The sequence below is a fragment of the Melospiza melodia genome, chromosome 4 (genome assembly GCF_035770615.1).
Source record: "Melospiza melodia melodia isolate bMelMel2 chromosome 4, bMelMel2.pri, whole genome shotgun sequence".
Taxonomy (NCBI): Eukaryota; Metazoa; Chordata; class Aves; order Passeriformes; family Passerellidae; genus Melospiza; species Melospiza melodia.
Genome location: NC_086197.1, coordinates 3,463,724 through 3,485,781, shown reverse-complemented (window position 1 = coordinate 3,485,781; position 22,058 = coordinate 3,463,724). Strand labels below are relative to the sequence as shown.

At 42.5% G+C, this 22,058-nt stretch overlaps 1 protein-coding gene across 3 annotated transcripts in view; it reads left to right on the top strand.

The window, feature by feature from the left end:
* MKLN1 (muskelin 1) overlaps positions 1-21,696 on the top strand; it is a 101,060-nt gene extending 79,364 nt beyond the window's left edge. For all 3 annotated transcript variants that reach the window (XM_063153654.1, XM_063153655.1, XM_063153656.1), the window contains 6 exons: positions 4,555-4,702; positions 5,799-5,913; positions 7,518-7,657; positions 9,857-9,959; positions 18,202-18,256; positions 20,155-21,696. In XM_063153654.1, the coding sequence (XP_063009724.1) occupies positions 4,555-4,702; positions 5,799-5,913; positions 7,518-7,657; positions 9,857-9,959; positions 18,202-18,256; positions 20,155-20,276 (683 nt within the window). In that variant the 3' untranslated portion in view covers positions 20,277-21,696. The remainder of the gene's footprint in view (positions 1-4,554; positions 4,703-5,798; positions 5,914-7,517; positions 7,658-9,856; positions 9,960-18,201; positions 18,257-20,154) is intronic.
* Positions 21,697-22,058: the final 362 nt, after the last annotated feature.

The following is a 22,058-nucleotide window of genomic DNA, read 5'->3' as shown; positions in this document are numbered from 1 at the left end:
AGCTCAGAATTCCATTCAGATTTACCGACTGATTGTTTTTTTCCAAAAATCTCAGAGACATCCCAGCATTGGACATTGGATTGTTGCTTTGTCAACATGACAACCAAACTGTTCAGATGGTCTCCTTAGCTGCTTCTTGGCAGACTGCCAGATGCAGTCTCATCAGGAAAAATCCAAGAGGATAATCATTATCTTGCTGTGTCAACAGCTGGCCTGGTGCTATCACTCACCATGACGTGCTCCATTAAAGTCTGGGGGAGGTGCTGCTTCCACTTTATAGGAACTACAAGGAGTGGCTTGGAATAATTTGCACCTACCACTTATTAAAAATTAATCCACTGGGAGGTGCCAGGTTCTGGTGAGCAGCAGAATCCATGTGATGAAGTTTTCTCCCAATTTTGTGATCACGAGGCGGCACAAGGAGGGAGGATACTTGTGAATCGCTTGCAGTGGGACTGGCAGTCACATGTTCTGAGGGTTTCATAACTCAGGTGGCACTAAAACCCTGTCACTGAACTTGCTTCCCTTATTTATCCTTCATGAATCCTTCAGGAATGGCCTGTAGACTAGAAATTTATAGAATTGTTTTGCCATTGCTTGTTTCAAAGTGTGTAGAAAAATTTGCTGTAGTATCCCCTCAAATGTAACAGATGAGATTTTATTCCCAAAATGCTGTCCACTGCTATGAGAACCACATCTGTGTAACCATAAACTTGACTTTAGTTTGCCCTAAAGTGGCTGTGGCTACCCCTGGATCCCTGGAAATGTCCAAGGCCAGGTTGGATGGGAGTTGGAGCAGCCTGGAGTAGTGGAAGGTGTCCCTGCCATGGCAGGGGGTGGCACTGGATGATCTTTAAGGTCCCTTCCAACCCAAACCACCCTAGAATTCCATGAATTTCAATTTCCTGCTTTGCAAGCCCTGTCTCTGTGTTAAAGCTGTTTTCTTGCTTCCATACTGGCAGCAGCCAAGGTTGTGCTTAAACAACTGTAGCTGTTTGCACGCACCAGCCAGAAAATATTCAGCTGGCTGAGATGATCACTGTGATCCCATAAACTCCTGTAAGCAGGGACTGTGGCAGTGGGAACCTGGCTGTTCCATGATTAGGTGTCACTTCCAGAGAAAAGCTTTTGCTGTGTGTTGTATTTAAATGGAAATTGCACTGTACAGAGCTGCACAGCATCTCCTCGGAGCTTGCTCAGGAATTATTGCTTGCTTATGGAACTGGCTGCAAACTCCAGGCCTCTGTGGTTGAATATTGGTTTTAAATATTGAGGCCACAAGCTTTTAATTTCTAAAAATGAATGAAAATACTAAGTTCCTGGGCAAGGATTCAGACCTCTTATTTTCAGATAGTTACTGCCTTTCTACCATAGGCTGGTTAATGAGATTAAGAGGGAAGAAAACATTCAGTAGCACAGGAAAAGCATTCACCATCTTCTGGACTTGTTAGGATTGTGTGGTGTTCAGTGATTTCTCTCTGCAGCTTTTCCTCTTCAGTAAGTGATGTATTGTCACAGGAGCCAAGTTAATACCACGTAGCCACAGGCCAGTGTTAAAACACCCAGGGCCAAGTCCTCAGTCACTGCTTTGTCCCTGGAGCTGGCTGCCCAAGAGGTGCCCTGAAAGGTGTGGAATTGGTGGGGATTTGCTCCAAAGCTGATTTTACATCTCTGTGAAGAAGCACAAGTGAGGGAACTTGCATGGAGCCTTTCTTACACTTCATTCAGCCCTTGGATCTAATACATTGCAGATAACAGATCTGGAAGTGCTCTGCTTCTCACCCCTTGTTATTTGACTTCTTTCTCCCAAGTCCTAAAATTTAACAAGATATGTCCTAAGCAATCAATTATTGTCACTGCTATAGACCCATGTTTACAGGTTCAAATCAATTAGATTTCCTTCCCAGTGTACATTTCGTTACCTAAATGTCACAAGAATTTTTCCGATGTTTCCAGCCCGTGTCCCTCTCTCATACTCCAACCATTCTGCTTTGAATTCTGTCCAACATTTGCTGCCAGTCTGCTGCACTTGCAGATGATGAACCTCTCTTACCCCCTAGTGGAAGTATTTCAGTCCTGAGGTTTTTATGGAGCCCTTTTGCTCTGGCAAGGATCAGACTTCCTTGGAAAACATCTTTTTGACGTTTCTGTTGGGTTTAAAGCATCACAGCTTTTCCTGCCCACTCTGTAGTATCTTGTCTTACTGTCTATTTATTTTCAGGGACTTGTTTATCAAATTTGTGTTATGGGGCTTTTTTAAGCCTTTGGACACTGCATCCAACTTTCTCATTTTGTCCTCCTCTGCAAAAGACCAGATGTCAACTCTTTCTTGCCTAAGGCACTACTTGAACACAGTTTCTACCCAGTTGCTTAGATAGGTCACAGAGTTTATGTAAGTTACTCCTTGTCTCTGGCCCTTAGTAAATCTGGGGATTTATATTTCTGATACTTCTCTAGGCATTCTGCATTTCAAACAGTCTCAAGAAGAGATTGATTTACAGCTGAGGGAAGCCTGAAATTACTTGACTTGAATCTTGGTTTGATTGCAGTTACTGCAGATGAATTCTATTCTTAATATCAAGAGGAAAAAACCACCAGCGCTGAACTTTGGCAGCTTTTCCCTCCTTCATTATTTAAATAATAATTTCAGCTTCGGGAAATCGAGCAGAAACGAGATACAAAATTAATTTATTTAACAACATTTCAGGAGGAGGGATGGGACTTCCATAGACAAGTTTCAGATGCTTTGAGTATCAATGGTAAGAGAGCAGCTATGTTCCTCATGATTATAATAATTTTCATTTCAATGAGGTATTAGTGCTCTGAAGATTTGCACAGGGTTTTTTTTTTTTTTTTTGTAATATTCCCAGCTTAGTCTCAAATGTTCAAAGCAGCAGATAGGGTTGCAAAGACATTTTCCATGTGCATTAGCATTGCTGATCAAATTTAGATGGCTCTCCTGCCAGAAATGTCTCAAGCAGGCCTTGAATTTAATCCTTTTGGGTCAGCAACTTAGTCCCTGGCTTTGCAGGCAAACATATTGCACGATACTTCTCAAAAATTAGCAATTTTTAGTCTATAGTCATCTTTCTGCTCTCAATTTCCTTATGGGATGACTTTCACAGTCCTCATTTGTATTATTTAAAACCCAAGTTCTTTATGGTTTGCAGATAAAACAATGTGTGTAGTCATTGTTGTGTCAGTGTTATTTCCTTATTTTTTTCTCTTTTCTACCACTCATTTTGCTTTTAAACTGGATTAATTTTCCTTTAAAACCTTGTGGCAAAATTGGAGGCCAAACTAGACAGGTTTATGCTGATGAGGGCTCCAAAGCCTCTTCCTCCTGTAAAATCATAAGGAAGGATTTTGTCAAAGGAAGTCTGAGAATGAGTTATCCAAATATATTCCAGTTTCTATTTAAATTTACATGGGAATTAAGCATTTAAATTTTTTTAAAGAAATGCTTAGGTTTTATGGTGTTGCTAAATTCTTCATTAGGGGCTAAAATTGTAGAAAACCAAATTCTACTCAGAATTTTTTAATTCCTTTATTGCTTTCCTGGCCTAACAAATGAAAAGAGTGAAGTGTGAGAATGAAACCAGTTACAGAATGGGTTTCCAAAATACCATTTTGTGTATTCCCCAACGGCAATATTAAATATTTTTTTAACATAGGGCTCTTTTTCTAGGCCGTGGGGGCAGTTCAGTTAATTGCAAGGAAGAATTTGCAAAATACAAGAGTTCTGAGAATTTTTCATGCCAAAATCTTGACCAAAGGCCAGGAACCTTTACCAGCCTTTGTAAACTGACCCAGAAAGAGAAAGGGGACAAACAGGATCTGTAAACAAAAATCACGTGCCCTTCACAAATACATTTTGGAAGGATGGTTGCCTAGGGAAACAGGAAATGGGGAATTACACAACAAACAAAAAGGACTGCCAAACAAATTTGCTGACCTTTTTTTTTCGGGGAATTATGGTGAAAACTATTGGAATCCGTGGGATTTCACCATATTTCCAAATCTGAAGATGGGACAGAAGAATAGTTTGGTAATTACGCCACAACTCTTCAGAAAATACAAAAAGCTTCTTTGATATCTTTGTCCTGCAGGGTTGTGAGTATAGAATTGAGAGGTCATCTTGAATTTTTTGGAGTTTCCCAGCTTTTGCAATGAAGCTTTCTGGAATCAATGCTTCCTTTTACAGATGAGATAATAACAAAATCACTCCATTCATGTTTGTAAGGGTCATCTGGTCATTCAGCTCTATATTAGACAGCCAATCCTCATTTCTGAGCTGGTCATCTCCCAGATGGCTCTGTCCATATCTTTTCCTAGGAAACAGCAGCTCTCAGAATGGTTTGTATTTTCTTCCAAGAATCCGAGATAGGAAGAGAAGAAAAGAATTTTCATTGGATTTGGCTTTAGCAGGGAAAAAGTTGGGCTCTGCATGGTGATTGCTGAATTGCAGGGGGAAGGAAACTCATTTGCCTGATGTTTGGATCCCTCCTGCATCCTGTGATGTTTCCAGCATGTAACTTTTATTTTTTTTCTCAGTTCCAATGACAGGTTTCACTCAAAGGGCCACCATTGATCCTGAACTGAATGAAATCCACGTCTTGTCAGGGCTCAGTAAAGACAAGGAGAAGCGGGAAGAGAACGTGAGGAATTCCTTCTGGATTTATGACATTGTGAGGAACAGCTGGTGAGTCCTGACTTCCACACTGACTGTATTTAGAAAGCAATCCTGTCTCTGTAAGGCAGCTCTGTAACCTCTAATAACCATGGAATTGTTGAAAGTTGTGAAAGACAGCTGAGTTCCCTTTAGGCACCTCTTTTCCCCATTGTCTTTAGAGGTAATAATGGCAATAATCCAAATAAGAGAGGGAAATCATGTGAACATCTTTATTGGAGCCAGGTGGAAGGGATGAGGGGAAGTGAGCAGTTCAAAAAGGCTTTTCCTGTAGGAAGGGTTCAAGGCCAGGATTCAGATCCAGTGCAGCAAATTCAGACCAGTGTAAGTTGTTAATAGCAGTGTATATGGCTCTAGTTCTTAGAAACTGAGGAAACTGGTGCACGTGAATGGTGATGGAGAAGTCTTCGTGCCAAAAGGGATATTCTGAGAAAATATCTCCTGGTTTTGTACTTAGTAGCTCCTTGCCACTGTTCCTTTCCAGAGGAACTGGCAGAGATTTTGTGTTCAAGGCCTCTTCTCAAGTGGGGTCAACCACTTCAAAGGTGTGAGTGTTGTTTTTTAAAAGTGAATTCTCAGTTATAACTTAAGTCTGCTTGGAAATCACTGACTGAAATACCACCTCTGCCATAACATGTGGTCTAAAGCTCTGCTGGGTCCAAGATGTTTTCTTCCATAATAAAAAAATACTTAAAGCTGACAGTTCTGTCGGCAAATAATGTAACATCTGAAGAGATCCCCAAAGCTTATGACAAATAATTTTCTGGATTTTTTTCCTGTTTGGCTTGTGCTTGAGGACTGTTTTCAGCCAAGATGACCTCTGATTGCTGGCTGGGTTCTTTGTAGAGGGATGGGATGGGATGGGATGGGATGGGATGGGATGGGATGGGATGGGATGGGATGGGATGGGATGGGATGGGATGGGATGGGATGGGATGGGATGGGATGGGATGGGATGGGATGGGATGGGATGGGATAATAGAGGACAACATTAAGAGAAGTAAGAAAACCTTTGGTGTTTTACATCATTTGTAGCTTCCAGCCTTTCAGCAACTTTTTGGGCTTCCTGTAGGTACAACTAATAATTCTTTACTGCTTTAAATTTCAGGTCTTGTGTCTATAAGAATGACCAAGCAGCAAAAGAGAATCCAGGTAAAAGCCTTCAGGAAGAGGAGCCCTGCCCAAGGTTTGCCCATCAGCTGGTGTATGATGAGCTGCACAAGGTAAAAAGTGATTTTTAATTTTTAAAGTCTTTTTGTTCTGAAGATGTAGCTATTTCCTTAAAGATGGTACAATAAATATCCTTTTTGAATGTTTGGATTATTATGGTGAATAACTCTAACTTCTCATATTTTGAAATAAGGTGCTGAAGTACTTTTAATGTCAGTATGAAGTAAACATGAGATCTGTTCTCACACTTCAGAACACACAAAGCTTCATTCATTATCCTCAGGGATTTAATCTCATCTGTTGGTGAATAAATGAGAACAGATAGTTACCAAAATTTCTAGGAAAAGATGTGTTTGAGTGAACTAATCACAGCTAAGAATCCTCTGAATCAGAGGTGCCTGACTTTGCCCTGCATGTGTGAAGGAACTGTCATTCTTTAGCACTGTCAGACTCCAATGGACACATTCATACTTAAATGGACTTAAAACTTGGTTTAGTGTATAGGACAGCTCAGTAAACTTAAAGCTTTGTACATATTAACCAGTAAAGCACAAACCCACAGATTAGGTTCATAAACTCATGAATTTAAATTACTGTGACACGTTTACTGGTCCTTTCATGGATTTTTCTAAAAATTCTCCCTAGTCTGAAACAGTCTGAGTTAAAGAAAAACGTATTTTAGTCTTGCATTCTGCGGAGTGTTAATCAAATTTGGGAAACCCAGCTAGCCCAAAACTTGGGGGATTTTAAGGAGGAATGGGTGCAGATTCTGTATGGGGAAATTGCATTGCTTGTTGTCTTCACTGTAATGATACAGTAAATAAGTAAATACTGTTCTGCTTTTACTTCTAAGTATAAGGCACCATGAGAGAGTAGTATTTTCTGAGTTACTCTGAAGGTTGCTAAATCATCCCAGTTGCCCAGCTTTATCTGAGGAGCTGTTTGATGTGCTTGTTTTGAAGAGTCTTATTTTTAGAAACCTCTGTTCCAATGACCTTTCTAAACTCCTCTGATATAAATAAGGAGAGCCTTCAGCAGTGGGATGCAGAATACATTGTTTTGAGTGATTATTTTTAAAGCCATGGGGAAAGGTAGGCTGTTGGACTTGTTAAACTTCACTATTTGAAGGTCCTTTGTAGCATGTTTAATATCAACAGTTCAGAGTCTGAAATTACCACATGATGGGAAGAAAAATGTAGCAAAGAAATAAACAGTTCTTTTGTGACATTTCCACTTTTCTGGAAGTTTGCCTCTCTCTAAGTCTAGATTGTGCTGGACTGGGCTTGCTCTCACTTTACTTTGGATATCTTCAAGACTTCCAGTTCACTTTGTCAGTGCTTAAGGATTTATCATTCTCATAGGCTTTTCCTAAATAAAGAGTTTGCAGGAATTTTGGATGTTGATTTGTAAGTATCTCAGGTATCTGCTAAAGGGATGTTGTAAGAGTACAACTCTTTTATTATCTTAAAATGTAAATTGTTCAGGAGAACTTTCTTCATCTCCAAGCGGACAAAGTGAGGCTGATAATAAGATGGAGCAACTTGTCTAAAAGGCAGAGTTTATCAAACCTCTGCAAAGCTGCTGACACAGTAAATTGTCTTTGTTCAGTAGATTTACACAAACAATCAATTTTTTGATCTGTCTCTCATTTCCTTAGGTTCATTACTTATTTGGAGGGAATCCTGGTAAATCCTGCTCTCCAAAGATGAGATTAGATGATTTCTGGTCTCTGAAGCTCTGTCGACCTTCAAAGGAATATCTGCTAAGACACTGCAAATACCTCATCAGAAAGCACAGGTATAGAAGCAAAGGTGGTTTGCAATTTCCTTTTCCAGGTGTCTGGTTTTTTTTTCAAGTTGCTAAGACTCAAATATCTCATAAACCATCTTGTGAAATATCATTTTGTTGGTTATATGGAACTAGATGATCTTCAAGGTCCCTTCTAAACCTTCTGCACATTTCTTGATTATTCTTTTAAATTATTTTAATAAAAAGCAGTGGACCAGAGCTAAACTACAAAATTAACTTGATTCATTTTGCCCATGCTATTCTAAAAGTAGAAAAATCTCATTATTGTGTGGGGAGTCATGGGGAATTTTTAGATTCCCTTTTCACTGTGCTGCTCATCAACATGTGTTTTGGTGCTGTCACCTCCCAAGGAAATGGAGTATGTTTTGGAAACACTGTGCTTGGAGATAGTAACAGCCTGCAAGGATGCTAATGAAGTCTGGGGGCTGGATGCCTTTGCACATCTGAGACTCAACCGTGGTGAGGTCATCAGAGTTTCTCATTCAGAAACTCCTGAAAGAGCTCACTTAGGCAGAATTCAGCTACACTGCAGTGCTTCTTGCACTCTGGATGCTTCAGAGCTGCCTTGTATTTGCTATTAAGGGCAGCAGCTTTTCAAAATCAAGCTTATGGTGTTGCCTTAGTCAAGAAATTGCAGCAGTGAGAGAGCCTTTCAGGACCCAGCAAATCATTTGACAGCAGTAAATAGCTCTCCCTGCATTCTGGGGGAGAATACTTTGTTATCAGGCTCTGCCAAGAGTTAGAAGGTCAGGTTAAAATACCTGATGGTATTTTATTTCTGAGGCAGCAAGCAAATTGCTGTACTCAACTCCCAGCCACTGTGGCTGGGTGAGACACTGAGATTAGCCACACAGTAGATGTGAATACCTACAAGAATGAATAAAGGCCTTGCCCAGTTATCTGGGAGGTTTATTAAACCCAGGTGTGATGGTATGGAAATGCAGCTGTGCAGAGACAGCTCTGAATTATTTGTTTCTACTTGCTTAAATTGCACTTGAAGGAAATGTTGCTGCGTGTTAGCTGGCAGAAGTTTGGGGTTTATGCACCATGCTCCCATTTTTGGGGTTTCTGTGAAGGAGCCAAACCTGAGCAACCAGGAATGGTGGGATGGATGCCTGGCTGGGGCTGAGTTGCTGTGGAGTCACTTCCTGCCCTTTACCTGCACTGCCCCAAACTCTGGGTACCAGAACAGGTGCTGGCCTTGCATCCACAGCAATCCCACAGCATCAGCCTGGGTCCTGTTTTTCCTGTGAGCTTGTTCAGTACCAGTCAGCCAGGCTGGGCAGCTGAGAAGGAGCAAGGTGACAGTGATTCCACTCATTTAAAGCACTTCAGCTCTCTGGACCATGGTGGTGTCATCTGAGAAAATCTCTGGCAGTGTCTGAAACCATGTGTAGTGACCAAACTGTCAGATGCAGCAGGTCTTTGTGCTCCCTGTGCTGTTCAATCACTGACATCTTTAGGCAGTTTCAAAATTCAGGCTGCACATGTCCACTGTGGTATAAATAGCCAGGTAGATGACCCAAATTAAAAAATAACAATATGATAAAATGACAAACAGTGTGATGCTGCACTCAGGGGTAAGTGAGAGGAGGAAAAAGATGATTTTAAACCTCATCATTTCCAGGCTTATGCAACCAGCTCAGTGCTGCAGGGAAGCAGCTCTGCTCACTGAGTGTGCTGAGCCCAGAATCATATCCTGAGGGCTCTGTTCACTTCTTGAGGGAATTCACAGAAGTTGCAGTTCCTGTTCATTAAAAGACAATGGGGAAATAATGGTGGTGGTGCACAGGATTTTTGTGGAGCTGTGCTCTTTCCGAAGGTGGGGTGTCAATATCCCAGGGGCTGAAGTGCTCAAGGCTTGCCTGTGTCTGCTCTGTGAGATGCTGCTCACATCTGACTTCATTTGTGGAAGACAAGCTGTACTCAAGATTTTATATTTATATATTAAGAAGTTTCTGTGCATATGCTTTTGAATATTTTTAGTAAGAATGTAATACTTTGCCCTTTTAACTCCTTTACACCCCAAAAAACCTCTTCCATGTTTCAGTCTGGCTTGAGATTCCATCAAACATGAGGCTCACTAGCGTGGTTTTCTTTGGAAATACTGGGTTTGTTAGATGGGTTTGAACCAGTTTAGTCCTGAAGGATGTGGCTGTGCTCAAGTTTTCTGTTTATTCTCTGCAGGTTTGAGGAGAAAGCTCAGACTGACCCTCTCAGTGCACTGAAGTACCTGCAGAATGATTTATATGTAACTGTGGATCACTCGGACCCTGAGGAGACAAAGGAGGTGAGGATCAAAGAACCTTGTCCTAAAGAAATTTAGAATGCATTCTCATTGAAAGTTTTGGGCTTCTTAAATCTGGGTTTTATTCAATTTGTAAAAGCTCAGCAGGTGCCAGACACTTTGCTGTATCACGTATTTCTCTGCACTTAAGTCAGACTGTTTTGGAAACAGTCATGTAACAACTGCAGGTCCAGATAAAATAGCTTTTGTATTCCTAAGAGTGAAGGCTTAAGCCATGTTTTAATTCCAGTGTGCTGGTGTGTATTTTGGGAGCTTTAATTGAAATGTAAACTCTCTGAAATGTCACCAGTCTGTAGTTGGTTGTGCAGTAGAAGGGGAATAGAAACTTACTCATGCCCAGGCTTCTCAATATTCAGCATCTCTGGGGAGGGAAAGCTTTTCCAAAGATGATCAATATTTCTTGAAGTAGTTTATACCTATACACTGCTTGCTACCCTTAAAATCTTATGTCCTTTGCCTTTTGAATATTATCCAGTAGACATGTTCTTTATTTATTCCAGGAATTTGTTCCCATTTCCTGTTTTGATTCCAGTACTGCAGTGCGTGTCACTTTACAAAACAGATTAAAGAAATAGTCAGAAGTGTCACATAAGGTGGTTGATTTGACTCTGGCATTAATTTCCACATGGAGTTTGGGGCAGCCAGCTGAGATGTGCCAACATTCAGCTCCTGATGGGTAGATAAGGAAGAGTCTGGGGTTCTTTCTGTCTTCTTTCCTTAATGACATGGGAAGGGATTCAACAGCTCCATTTATAAAATCTCGATAGGAGGAGGGGCAGTTCTATTCCATGCTGAGTCCCTGGATTAAATCTCTTAATCTGGTGGCTTTAACTTGCTACTTTAGCTAAAGCAAAGATTATACAGACACTGAAAGGTCTTGGGGGAGAATATAAAAATATTCTTGCATGTGCACAGGATGGAATTGTAGGGTTAGAATGAGGAAAAAAGTTTTATCAGGATCTTAGAAGTGATTTGTCATAAATTGTAATCAGTGTTTATAAACATGTGATTCAACAAAATATTTAAGTGCTGTGACTCTCTGTTCTCTCTAAATGGTTTCTTGTTCAAATTGTTCCATATCAAGTAGTTTCACATCCTTTCTAGCCATCTCTAGCATAGGAAAGACTGCAGATGATCCTGCTTTTCTTAAAGTAGGGAAGGAAATTTTTTTTCCCCCCAATATGTGTCGTCTTCCCAGTGTGGTAACACTTCCAGAGTCTCTGAGGTTGGAAAAGACCTTTAAGGCCATCAAGTGCAACCATTGCCTCAGCACTGCAAAGGCCACTACTAAACCATGTCCCCAGGTGCAACATCTAATGGCTTTTAAATACCTCCAGAGAAGGGGATTATACTTCCCCAGGCAGCCTGTGCCAGAGCTGGACAGCCCTTATGGTGAATTTTTTCCTGATACTCAGTCTTAATTTCAGGCCATTTCCTCTTCTTCTGTGTTCTATTACTTGTGAGTGACCCTGTCCTGGCTGCCCTCTCCTGTCAGGGGTTGTGCAGAGCCAGAAGGTCCCCCCTGAGCCTTCTTTGCTCCAGGCTGAGACCCTTCCCAGCTCCCTCAGCCTCTCCTGGTGCCTCAGACCCTTCCCCAGCTCCATTCCCCTCCCTGGACCAACTCCATCCCCTCAGTGACTTTCTTCTTGTGAGGGGCCCAAAACTGAGCCCAGAATTCAAGGTTTCTTCTTCCTGTTCAAGCCTGTACTAACCCACACAGTACAAACCCCCATCCAGATGCTCTCTTTTTCCCTCCCACTCCTATAAGATGTGTCCTGTGTTCTCTGATCTCCTTTTTTCTCCACGTCACACCTGTGTGCTGGTAGCCTGCCTCTCCTCTGCCAGTTATTCCTAAGGAGATCTTGCATCTCATGGCTGGCTAGGCCTTTTTATTATTCCCTGAACAGCAAACATCTGTGGTGTGATGAGCAAGCTCTTCTGCTAGTTCCTGCTGCCTCCTGTTGCCCACAGACCGAGGGAGCTGCTGCAGAAGCTGCATTTGGGCACATCTGGCACAGAAAACCCTTTAATATCCTCCTTTTCCTTTTCCCAGTTCAGTGTTCAGCTTGTCCACCTTGTAGGAATGGAGAATTTACATGCCTGCATGGCTCCTCTGAGATTTTGGGGAATGTAGAAGCTGTATCATACCAGTAGAAGTAGAATAAAATGAAAAAAAGAATTACCCCTTTTCAGAGAGCTCACTGGTGTTCTGAACATTAATGATCCAGTGAATGAGCTTACATAGCTCAGTCCAGCTGAGTGAATATATTGTGGATTCTTTCTCTGCAGGCCTAATGTCTGATCCAAACAAAATCCAATAGCTTCTGTCTGTCGTGCTGGGCTGTCAGATCAGCACTCACCATTCAGCAGAATTAAAGCTTCCATCCATCCCAGCCATCTCCAAAACTCATCTCACAATTTCTGGGACGCTTTGTTGTTTGGGTTTTGCTATTTTGTTTTCTGTTTGGATTTTTTTTTTTAATTATTACTCATTGTGCTGATCATAAAGCCTTAACATCCAAAGCTTTTTTTTTTCCACTGGGACAGATCTGCCAGGGCTGTGGCACAGAGCCAGCTGCTGGGCTGGTACTGACTGGGTGCATTTCCAGCTGACGTCAATTTACCTTCCGGTTATCACATCGAGTTGGCTTTTTGCTCTGGCATTGCATCTTCAAATAGCTCCTGTGCTTTCCAAAGGACTGACTGACGCAGGCATTTTGGATTCCATATCGAATTTCAAGCACCAGTTTGATTGTGTCTCTCAGCCCAGACACCTCCATACCCTGCCTTTATTTGATTTGTATCTCGATTGATAGCAAAGGTGATAGATGTGATTGGCTGCAGCCATTAAATGCTGAAAGGCATCTTAGAACTTCAGGGAATCAATTCCTGCCTGTTTTCCCTCTTTCCAGGGCAGCTGTTAAATTTGGGAAGGACCAGGCTGAATAGTTTCATCCCCAACTTCATGCAGTAATTCTGGAGAGTGGCCTGTATGGCTTCATGTTTTATGGCTGGAGATATGGGTGGTGTTATATACCATTACAAGCAGAATTTCCCCTTGTGGTGAGGCTTGCTTGCTTTGTAATAGAAGTAATTCCTTCTGACTTAGTTAGGCAAGTCTGTTCAGCTGTTTGCAGTTGCATGCCAAGGAAAACAAACAGACTGTTCTTGAAACTTACTTTGGCCTTAGTAACCGATTTTGTTTAAAGTAGCATGAATGATTGATAGTAGGAACATACCCCAAGATTTTCATTCTGTTGCTGTGAATTTTAGGGACTATTTTTCCCCCCTTTTTTATTACTCTGAAATGAAGTAGATGCCTGCAAGTAACAGGTATTGCATGGGTGCTTGGTTTAGTATCCACAGGCTGTGTGCCAGCAACTTCTCTGCCCACAAATGCAGATCCAGTCTTCAACTGTGATTCTGCTTGGCATCACTTAAACCTCCTCAGTCAGTTCAGTGTTCCCAAATCAGTGGATCTTTTTAGTGGCTGTGGGTCAATAGCCCTGACACTATAGGAAAAGGAGGGTAAATTTCTAGAAAAGGGGGAATTTTGCCCCTGATTTAACAGATTAAAATTAAGATTGTATAAATGGGTCATTTGCTGGTGTAAAATTTTCTGCTGGCATGGCTGTTCTTCTCTGTCACACACAGATGTGAATTTGGTGGAAGATTACAACAGCAGGCTTTTAAAGATAAGAGGATGGTCAAAATAAATATCAAATTGAATTCCAAATTTTGTGCTTAGAGAAAAACAGATGCTGTTAAATCACAGAAACATCAGTAGTTCATATATAAAAGCTGAAGATGCTCCTTGAACACTGCAGTAATCATACCCAGAACTTTGCTGCTGTTAAATGGGCTGCAGTAGAAATCAAGATGACACAAAAAATGTCCAGTGCTTTCCAAGTATGAGAGAGCAGCATGATTTTGTACATGGAGATTCAACAACTGATGAAGCTCAATCCCATGATTGTTGTAAAACAGATACAAAGCACAAGGAAAACTCACAGTATGTTTTTCTTGGAGCGTGGTAGGTGAAAGAGCAAGGACCTGGAGGCCAATCTGAGGCCTGACTTGCTTGTAGACTGAGGCTGGAGGCCCCTGTTCAAGGCTGCTTCATTCTTTCCATTCTTAAGACCTTGTCTTTAATAAATTTGACAGATAAAGCCAGCAGGGCCCAAAAGTATTGTTTGAATCTGCATTAGACTGGTATTTCTGGGAAAACTGAAGCCCAAATGGGAAAAATAGTTCTAGGAAGGAGCTAAGAAAAGCCTGTTTCTCCTCTCTGTGTCCTGCTGTGATTCTTTGTAAAGCCTCAGAGCCTGAGTGCTGCAGGAGCAGAGGCTTTGGAACCAAGGAGCCTTTACAAAAACAGCGTTCAGCCTTCCCAATTTCAGCAACAGCTCCATCCTCAAAGGGTTTGAGCTTCCCTTTGCCTCTTTGAGCCTGTGCTGGGTCTCACCAGCCCCTGAGAGCTGGTCAAAGCTGAGGAACTGGTTTATGCTGTGATCTGAGCACTCTCACACAGGCATTACAGAGGAGGAGGGAGAATTGTGTCTGATTCACACAACTGGCCAGGTATCCCAAACGAGAGTTACTCATTCCCCCTTAATCATTTTGTTTGTGCAAAGGCAGAGGTGTGCAGCAAATATATAAAAATAGACAATAGTATGTGACCTTCTATTAGTTAACCAGATCTCTTTATCTCCAAGGAACCCCTGCCTCTGTTCAGGAGGTTGGTTGGGTCTCCAAGAGAGAGAGAAGTTAATTGTGTAACAAAGGGAAATGCTGTCTTTGGAGTGGAGGCTTAATTTGGAATGGATGCAGCCAATGAGCCAGAGGGATTGTCAGAAGAAAATGGGTGGTGGTGTGATTAAAGCAGTTGGATGCTTCTGCTGGATAATTGAATTCTGCTCTTGTCTCCATAACAGAGTTGCTGTGTGATATTAAGCAAATTGTTTTTCCTAGATGGTCATTAATTGGATGTTTCATTCTGGTGCCTGATGGGAGAGATGTGAGGTGTGATTTGCTTGAGGGCCATGCTTTTCTGCGAATTCAGAAGCTGTTGCATAACACTACATATTTTGAAAAATCAGATACTGTTAGTTTCAAATAGACCCAAAATTAATCAGAGTTTGAAGTGCCATCTGTTAGAATAACAATTAATATGATAAGAAAGTCAATGAAGAAATTAATTCCTTCCTTCAAGAGCAGAGCTTGTACTTTGTGAAGAAAACAGTACATTGGATATCTGCTGGGAATGGTGTAGGAAACCTGGTATAGAGTGAGCAGTAACTGTCCTGCACTTTGGGAAAAACACAGGGATCCTATGGGAGAGCATTGTAGGGTGTGGGATTGTAATACAAATGCAGAGTGAACCAGCTTGGGTTCAGCACTGTCCTTAACTGATGTTCTTAACTCACACGCTTGACTTTTCTATCAGAAAGTGCTTTCCAAGTGTGAGCTGATACACAAATTAGATTTCAAACCAAACAAACAACAGCCCTCAAGGTTAACTCAAGTGTGGCACCACCAGTGGAGAAGGGAACAAGATCCTCCTTCCCCACAAAGCTGCAAAGAAACTCATAGCCATGAAAATCCATCATGCCTGGTGCAGATGAGGCTGGAAACTTGGCAGAGGCCATTTTCAGCAGGGTTTTGGTCTCAGCTCGGCGAGTTCTTGGCTGAACCCTGCTCATGTGGCCTCTTGGTCAGGCACCTGAGCCCCAGCGTGGCTTTGTGCTCCCAGCAGGGCACTGCTGCAGGAGCACGGGCACCCCTGGGAGCACGTGGCACCTGCTTTATCCCAGCTTGGTGTGCCACCAGCAGCTGGCAGCGGCCCCTGAGCCATCCTGTGGGAGGGAGGGATGGCCAGAGCCTGGCATTTGCTCTCAGAAGCTGCAGGGATTTAGCCACGGGTTTATTGGAACTTCTGGAGCTATTTCTGCTGGGCAGCTGTTTGAGTTGGGTGCTGCTGGGAAGCCAAGCTGCTCTCACAAATGGGGCTCACAGTGGGACCCACGTGGGGCATTGCAGTGATTTGGTGTGACCAGCCTTGCACTCAGGAGGGCACTTGGCAGCCCCTTCCCCCTCATCTCCAGTTTCTCAGTCCTGTGTCTGTCTCACCATACTCTCCCCAAAGGATGCAGACTTACCCCAGTCCTTATTTTAGCCTGATTTTCCCCTTGATGTCACATTGAAACTGATGTCACTGTAGTGTTTTTGTAGCTTCTTGCACTTGGATGTAGATCTACTTTCTGAGGCACTTTTTCTACTTCTTCTTTTTCTATTTTTTTTCTACTTTTTGCATGTGTGATTTCTGGCAGTTTTGTGTTTGGCCATTGTTCTCTGCAGCCCTCACTCCTTTGAGCTTTCTTTGTAGAACTTGCTTTTAGAACACTTAATTTTTTTTCTAGTGCTTTCCTTGTATGTTGCTAGCTGATACAGGGGATCCCAAAATGGGCTCCTTATTGTAGAGGAGACTTTAAAACCTTGATAACAGCAAGAGTATTTTATTTAAAGATTCTGCTCCTTTCCATGCATTTGTCAGTTTTATAATAAAGTGATAGTGATCTGTTGTAGTGCCTAAGTGCATTTTCTCAGAGCCTCTGCACCTGTTCTGTATTGCTGATTTTTCTTGTTTATGTTGATTTGCACTTGGCCCTGCTGAAATGCACCTCAATCCATCATTATAATTTGGATTAAGTGGAAAAACAGTTGGAAGGCTGTCTGTTCCATGCTGGCAGTCAGTCTGAGTGTGGTGTAAGGTCTGGTGATCCTGCCCTGTTCTGCCAAGCAGGTTATCACTGAGAACCAGGGTGATGCTGACCCTGGGGCACAGATGAATCACTCCTGATTCAAGGCTCCATTTTGATGTCAAACCATTGATGGCCACCCACAGAAAAGTTATTTGACCTGTTTGCCTTTCCCTGTTGGCTTAATCTAAGTAATGCCTTGACAATGTGCCTTAAATATCATATAAAAGTGTTAGAATTCCTATGAAAGTCAGAATGGACAAGGTCTATTGCCAAGTTCCATCCCTAGGGCCTTCTGCCTCATAGGAGAAATCAGATTGATGTGCTTCAACTTGTTGTTGCCAAATTCACGTTGGCTGCTACTCATCACCTTCTCCACTCCTACATGCCTACAAACTGTCTGTGTTCCCATTTTTTATTGAAATTGAAATTAAACTGATGGATATGTAATGCCTGGCTGTTCTTTCCACTCCTTCCCTGAACATATTTGCTTCTCTTCTGGTTTTTTTCCTCCCTTTTTTTCCTTCAGGCTGTGTGCTGAAAAGACACACAGGCAGGAGACACAAGATTCCAAGGCTTTAAGGAATCAACTCTTTCCTTGCAGGAGCATGACAAAGCACTAAGCTTTGCTGTTCCTTGGGTTCCTGGAAACAGCAGTCAGGGGCAGAGGAAGATGCTGTGGTCACCATCTATCAGTGAAACTTGAAGGGAGAATAAAACCATGAATGTGTTAAGTAAAATGTTTTTATTCGTGGTCTTGATGTTCCCAAACAAAGAATTTTTATTTTTAGTTAAGAAGATATTGCCTTAAATTTGTGATGTGAGATCTCTGGCAGTTCAGAAGGGTTGTTATTGGAATCTTAGAATGGTTTGGGTTGGATGGGATGTTAAGGATCATTGAGTTCCAAACCCCCTGCCATGGGCAGGGAATGGCACCCATTAGATCAGATTGCTCAGTGCCACCTGGCCTTGAACACTGCCAGGGTTGGGGCATCCACAGGTTCTCTCTGAGGGGTAGAACTTTCTCTGTGTTCAAGAAGTTCATGCTCACTCCAGCAGTTACCCTGTGTTTGTGCCATCTAATCCCTGGCTGCTGAGCCTGTACCATGTTAATCCCTGGGAATGTTACTGTGTGGAAGGGACTCTACCTTCTGCCAAAGAGGCAAAAAATTATGTGTAAAAAAATGAGATTTTTAGAGCTCTCAGTCAAATACCTTTCATTGCATCAACACTGCTCTAATTCTAGGAAAAAGCATCTAACTTGTGCCAAGGTGACAAATTGTGGTGCTCATGTGAAAGTGCCTGCTGCTCTTATTCATGTGTATGGCACAGGAGTTAGGAGCATTGTGTGGAGAAAACACAGCAACTCTAAAGCTACTTGTACTTCTGTGAATCCCTTGGGGTTTTTGCCTTTGTGGTTAATAACACTTTTTTCTTTCTTTGTCCCTTTACCTCTTCTTCTGCAGTTTCAGCTTCTTGCCTCAGCATTATTTAAGTCTGGCTCGGATTTCACGACTCTCGGTGAGTATTGTGTGTCAGAGGAATTACATGATGTTCTCTTTGATAATTACTCTTAGTTTCTACTGGTTTTATGTCAAATGTTGTAGTTCCTATGAACATTGCAGGCTCTTTTCAATATGCAAAGTGCCACTACCCAGACATTTGAGAGGTTATTTATAATGACCAGTGTCCAATACCTCAAGCCCACATTTAAAACATCTGTCAACATCAGTGGTTTTAAACCAATGCCTCCCGGGATCATTTTGTGTCTCTAATTACATCTGATCCTTCACTGTTACCCAAGTAAACAGAAGCTTTGGTCAGAGTAAAGCACCTCCTGTCATGTCACTTTGGAATCTCACAGCATGGCTACGGCTCTGTTTGCTGTGATAACTGCAATTCCTGGAGTAGTTTGGTTCGCTCTGTTCTCTGCAGAACGAGTTCTTTGGGCAGGGTGTCAAGAGTGGAGAAAACAGTGGCGTGAAGGGCTGGAAACAGGAGGGCTGAGCCAAAGCCATGATTTGTTTCACTGCTCTGTCCAGTTAACTCTTTAAGAGATCTCAGAGACACATCCTGGGCAAGCTGTAGGAAAGGTACAGGCAGAAATGACATCCTTGTACTGCTGGGGTGTCCTCAAGTCACTGAACTCTCGCTAAGAGAATGGATGACTTCAGTTTTTGATGGAGGTATAATTCCCAATCTGAGAAACTGAGGGAAGGTTAAAGCTCACTGCAGTTCTGCCCTGCTGGATGAGGAAGCTCTGCTGTGTTCCTGTGGTTTGGAAGACATCAAGTTGACTGATAGGATCAACTTCTTTTAAAGAAAGAAAACCCAAGTTTCAAAAAAGTAGGATTTTTCATAGACTCATGGAATGGTTTGGGCTGGAAGGGACCTTCAAAAATCATCTCATTCCAACCCCCTCTGCCATGGGCAGGGATGCCTTCCCCTATCCCAGGTTGCTCCGAGCCCCATCCAACCTGGCTTTGAACACTTCAGGTATGGGACATCCACAGCTTTCCTGGGCAACCTGTGCCAGTGCTTCACCACCCTCAAAACTTTTCCCTAGTTTTAAGCATTTTAAAAGATGAATTAGTTCTTGACTCAGTACAATACTTTATCCAGATTTTGGATTTACAGATAGGAGGATATGTACATCAGGAGGTGCTTTGAAAATAAAAACCCCAGCCCTCCTTGATTTGATTAAGTTGGTTGACTTTGATTAACTGAGGAATCAGTTCACTGAATTAAAAAGCATTCCTTTGAGATAGCAGCAATGGAAGTAATCCAAAGTGGAGGAGAGCATTGTGTGCCTGCCCTGTTGTTCTTGCTGATGGTTTTAGTGTAGGATTTGGATAAACAATGCAAACCAAACCCTGCCGTGTTGGGAGGCAGCAGTCCAGAAACCAGTTTGCAAAGCTCCTGTGTGCCAAGATGCAGCCAGGTGCAAGTCCAGGGAGTAAATACCAACTCTGAGTTGGGTCTCCTGCTGTCAGCACAGCTTTTCTCAAGGAAAACTCCAAGCAATCCAAGGAGCAGTTCTGGTTATGGCAGTGAAGGTAATGAAGAAAGCCCGAGGACAGAAGAAATGAGGCACCAAATAAAAATAGCTGCATGGATTTTGTTTTCTGGGACATCAGAGCAGTCCCCTGAGAACTCCTGCTTCCCCTGTTTCTTCAGGGCTGTCAGTGAGCTTGACAGGCATTTGTTTATTACTTTTTATGGCATCTTGATGGCAGTGCTGGCTTGGGGTGACATAATCTCTCTATATGTGCTCACAGTAGTGGGACGGAGAGCTGGCAGCCTTATTAGTGGAGGCAGAGGGCGCCGTTAACATTTATCCCAAATGGACAATTCCACAGCTAAATGGAGTGTTGGGATTGGGAGGAGTGACTGACTTTCCCCTTTCCTTCCTCCCCCAGGATTTTCAGACGTTGACCACACGTATGCCCAGAGAACTCAGCTGTTTGACACTTTAGTCAACTTCTTCCCAGACAACATGACCCCTCCTAAAGGCAACCTGGTGGACCTCATCACGCTGTAACGGAGCAATCACTGGACACGTGGAAGAGGGGAAAAGCATCCATTTTCAGTATTTTAATTTTTTTACTGCATTGATTGACTGCTGGGATGAAGTTAATATAGTAACCCCTAGGTGTTTGAAAGGGGTTTTATACTTGTATGGTGAATCCCTGGAGCTTTTCCCTCGGAGTAGGTTAATAAAATGTAACTGACGTACTTCTGACTAAATATATATATTTTTTCTGAGTTTGGATTTTGAGTTAGCAAATGTAAGATGAAAAGGTGGGGGGAAAAAAGAAAAAGAAATAAAACCCAGTCATGCAGTGATCTTTTTGCCTATGGGGGAAAATTTGAGATATGTGAGTTGTCTGGGATTAAAGATGATGGTTTTATTTTGTGTTTCCTGAGGAAGAGGGGGAAGAGGTTTTTCTTTCCTCATTTGTAACTAGTCATGATGTATTGCTTTATCCTACAACTCCGTCCTCAGCAGCTGAATAACCTGGTGGCAGGACACTGGCAGGTGTTGAGATGATGTAATGGATGTCCTGAGTCTCGCACTCACGGTGTGTCGCGGGAAGGAAGGCGAGCGTGTGTTCCGAACCGTCTGTGTCCCCTTCCAGAGCTGTGTGACAGTCATGTCTAATTGCTTCTGAGACTCCACCTAAACTGATGACCTACATCCCTGTCTCCTGTTCTCTGGGGCCTTCCAGTTCAACCTGGCAGGCAAGAGGGAACCTGAGATACAGCTGGAAAGCAGGAGTGCGGTCACTGCCCACACGGGCCCCTTTTCAGGGATTGATCTCTTTGCTGCTGTGCTCATCCACTGAGAAACCCTGTGGGTCCTCAGCGAGCCTGGCAGAACTGGGTCTTCCACCACACACATCCCCAACCTCTGCAAACCTGCCCCCAGGTTGGGTGTAGGATTTCTGAAGCAGATTGTCTTCATTTCCATGTGAAGCGTTTCTGTGTGCGTTCGTCCGTGTGTACATGTACAGGGCGTTGCTCCCAACAGCTTGTCTCCTTCCCATGTAAGTGCAACTCCCTTGTTCAAAGCATTTTAGACCTAGATCTGAATGTGAGGGAGGCCTTCTTAGCATAAATCTCTGAAAATGAGCTGATGCATATGTATAGAAAATATATTCTTCCTTTTGCTGAAAGCCTTCTTTATAAACACTGTAAGGGCTTGGTGCTGCACTGTGAGGTTGAATGAAGGACATGCATACCCAGCATTAGAAACTCTGCATTCAGTGTCTGTGAGCGTTCAGTACACACTGGCAGATGTAAATATTTATATGAAACTGCAAAACTTTCTGCCCAGCAGTGTTCATGCCAGTCAGGTATCGTCGCTGCACCCGCTGTGGCTCCTGTTGAACTTGGTGGAAGTCCTGTGTGTGCAATGATTTGGACTCTTGAAATAAAGAGTTAGTCAAGTGTCTTTTTCAGAGCTCGAGTGTCTGCTTGCTTTGATTGTATTGCCTCTTTATCATGTTCTTTGTGTAACTTTTGTAGTCCTGGTGCATTAGAAATAAATTTCAAAACCTCATACTAGTGTTTAATCACTTAGAAAGGAACAGTATGTCAGAGGCCAGGCTTGTCTTCAGGGAGGACTGTACAAATGAAGTGTTTTTAACCTGTCACTTGAGACTGTTCAGACACTGTGCACTTCAGTGGATGGCAAATCAGATGTCTGCAGAAGAATTCACTCTGTGTGGGAAATGAAATCTGATTAAATTGTTTCTTTGGAACATGGCAGGTTTTTTTCCTATTGACACAGAAAGTTTTACATCACTGCTGGGCTTTGTGG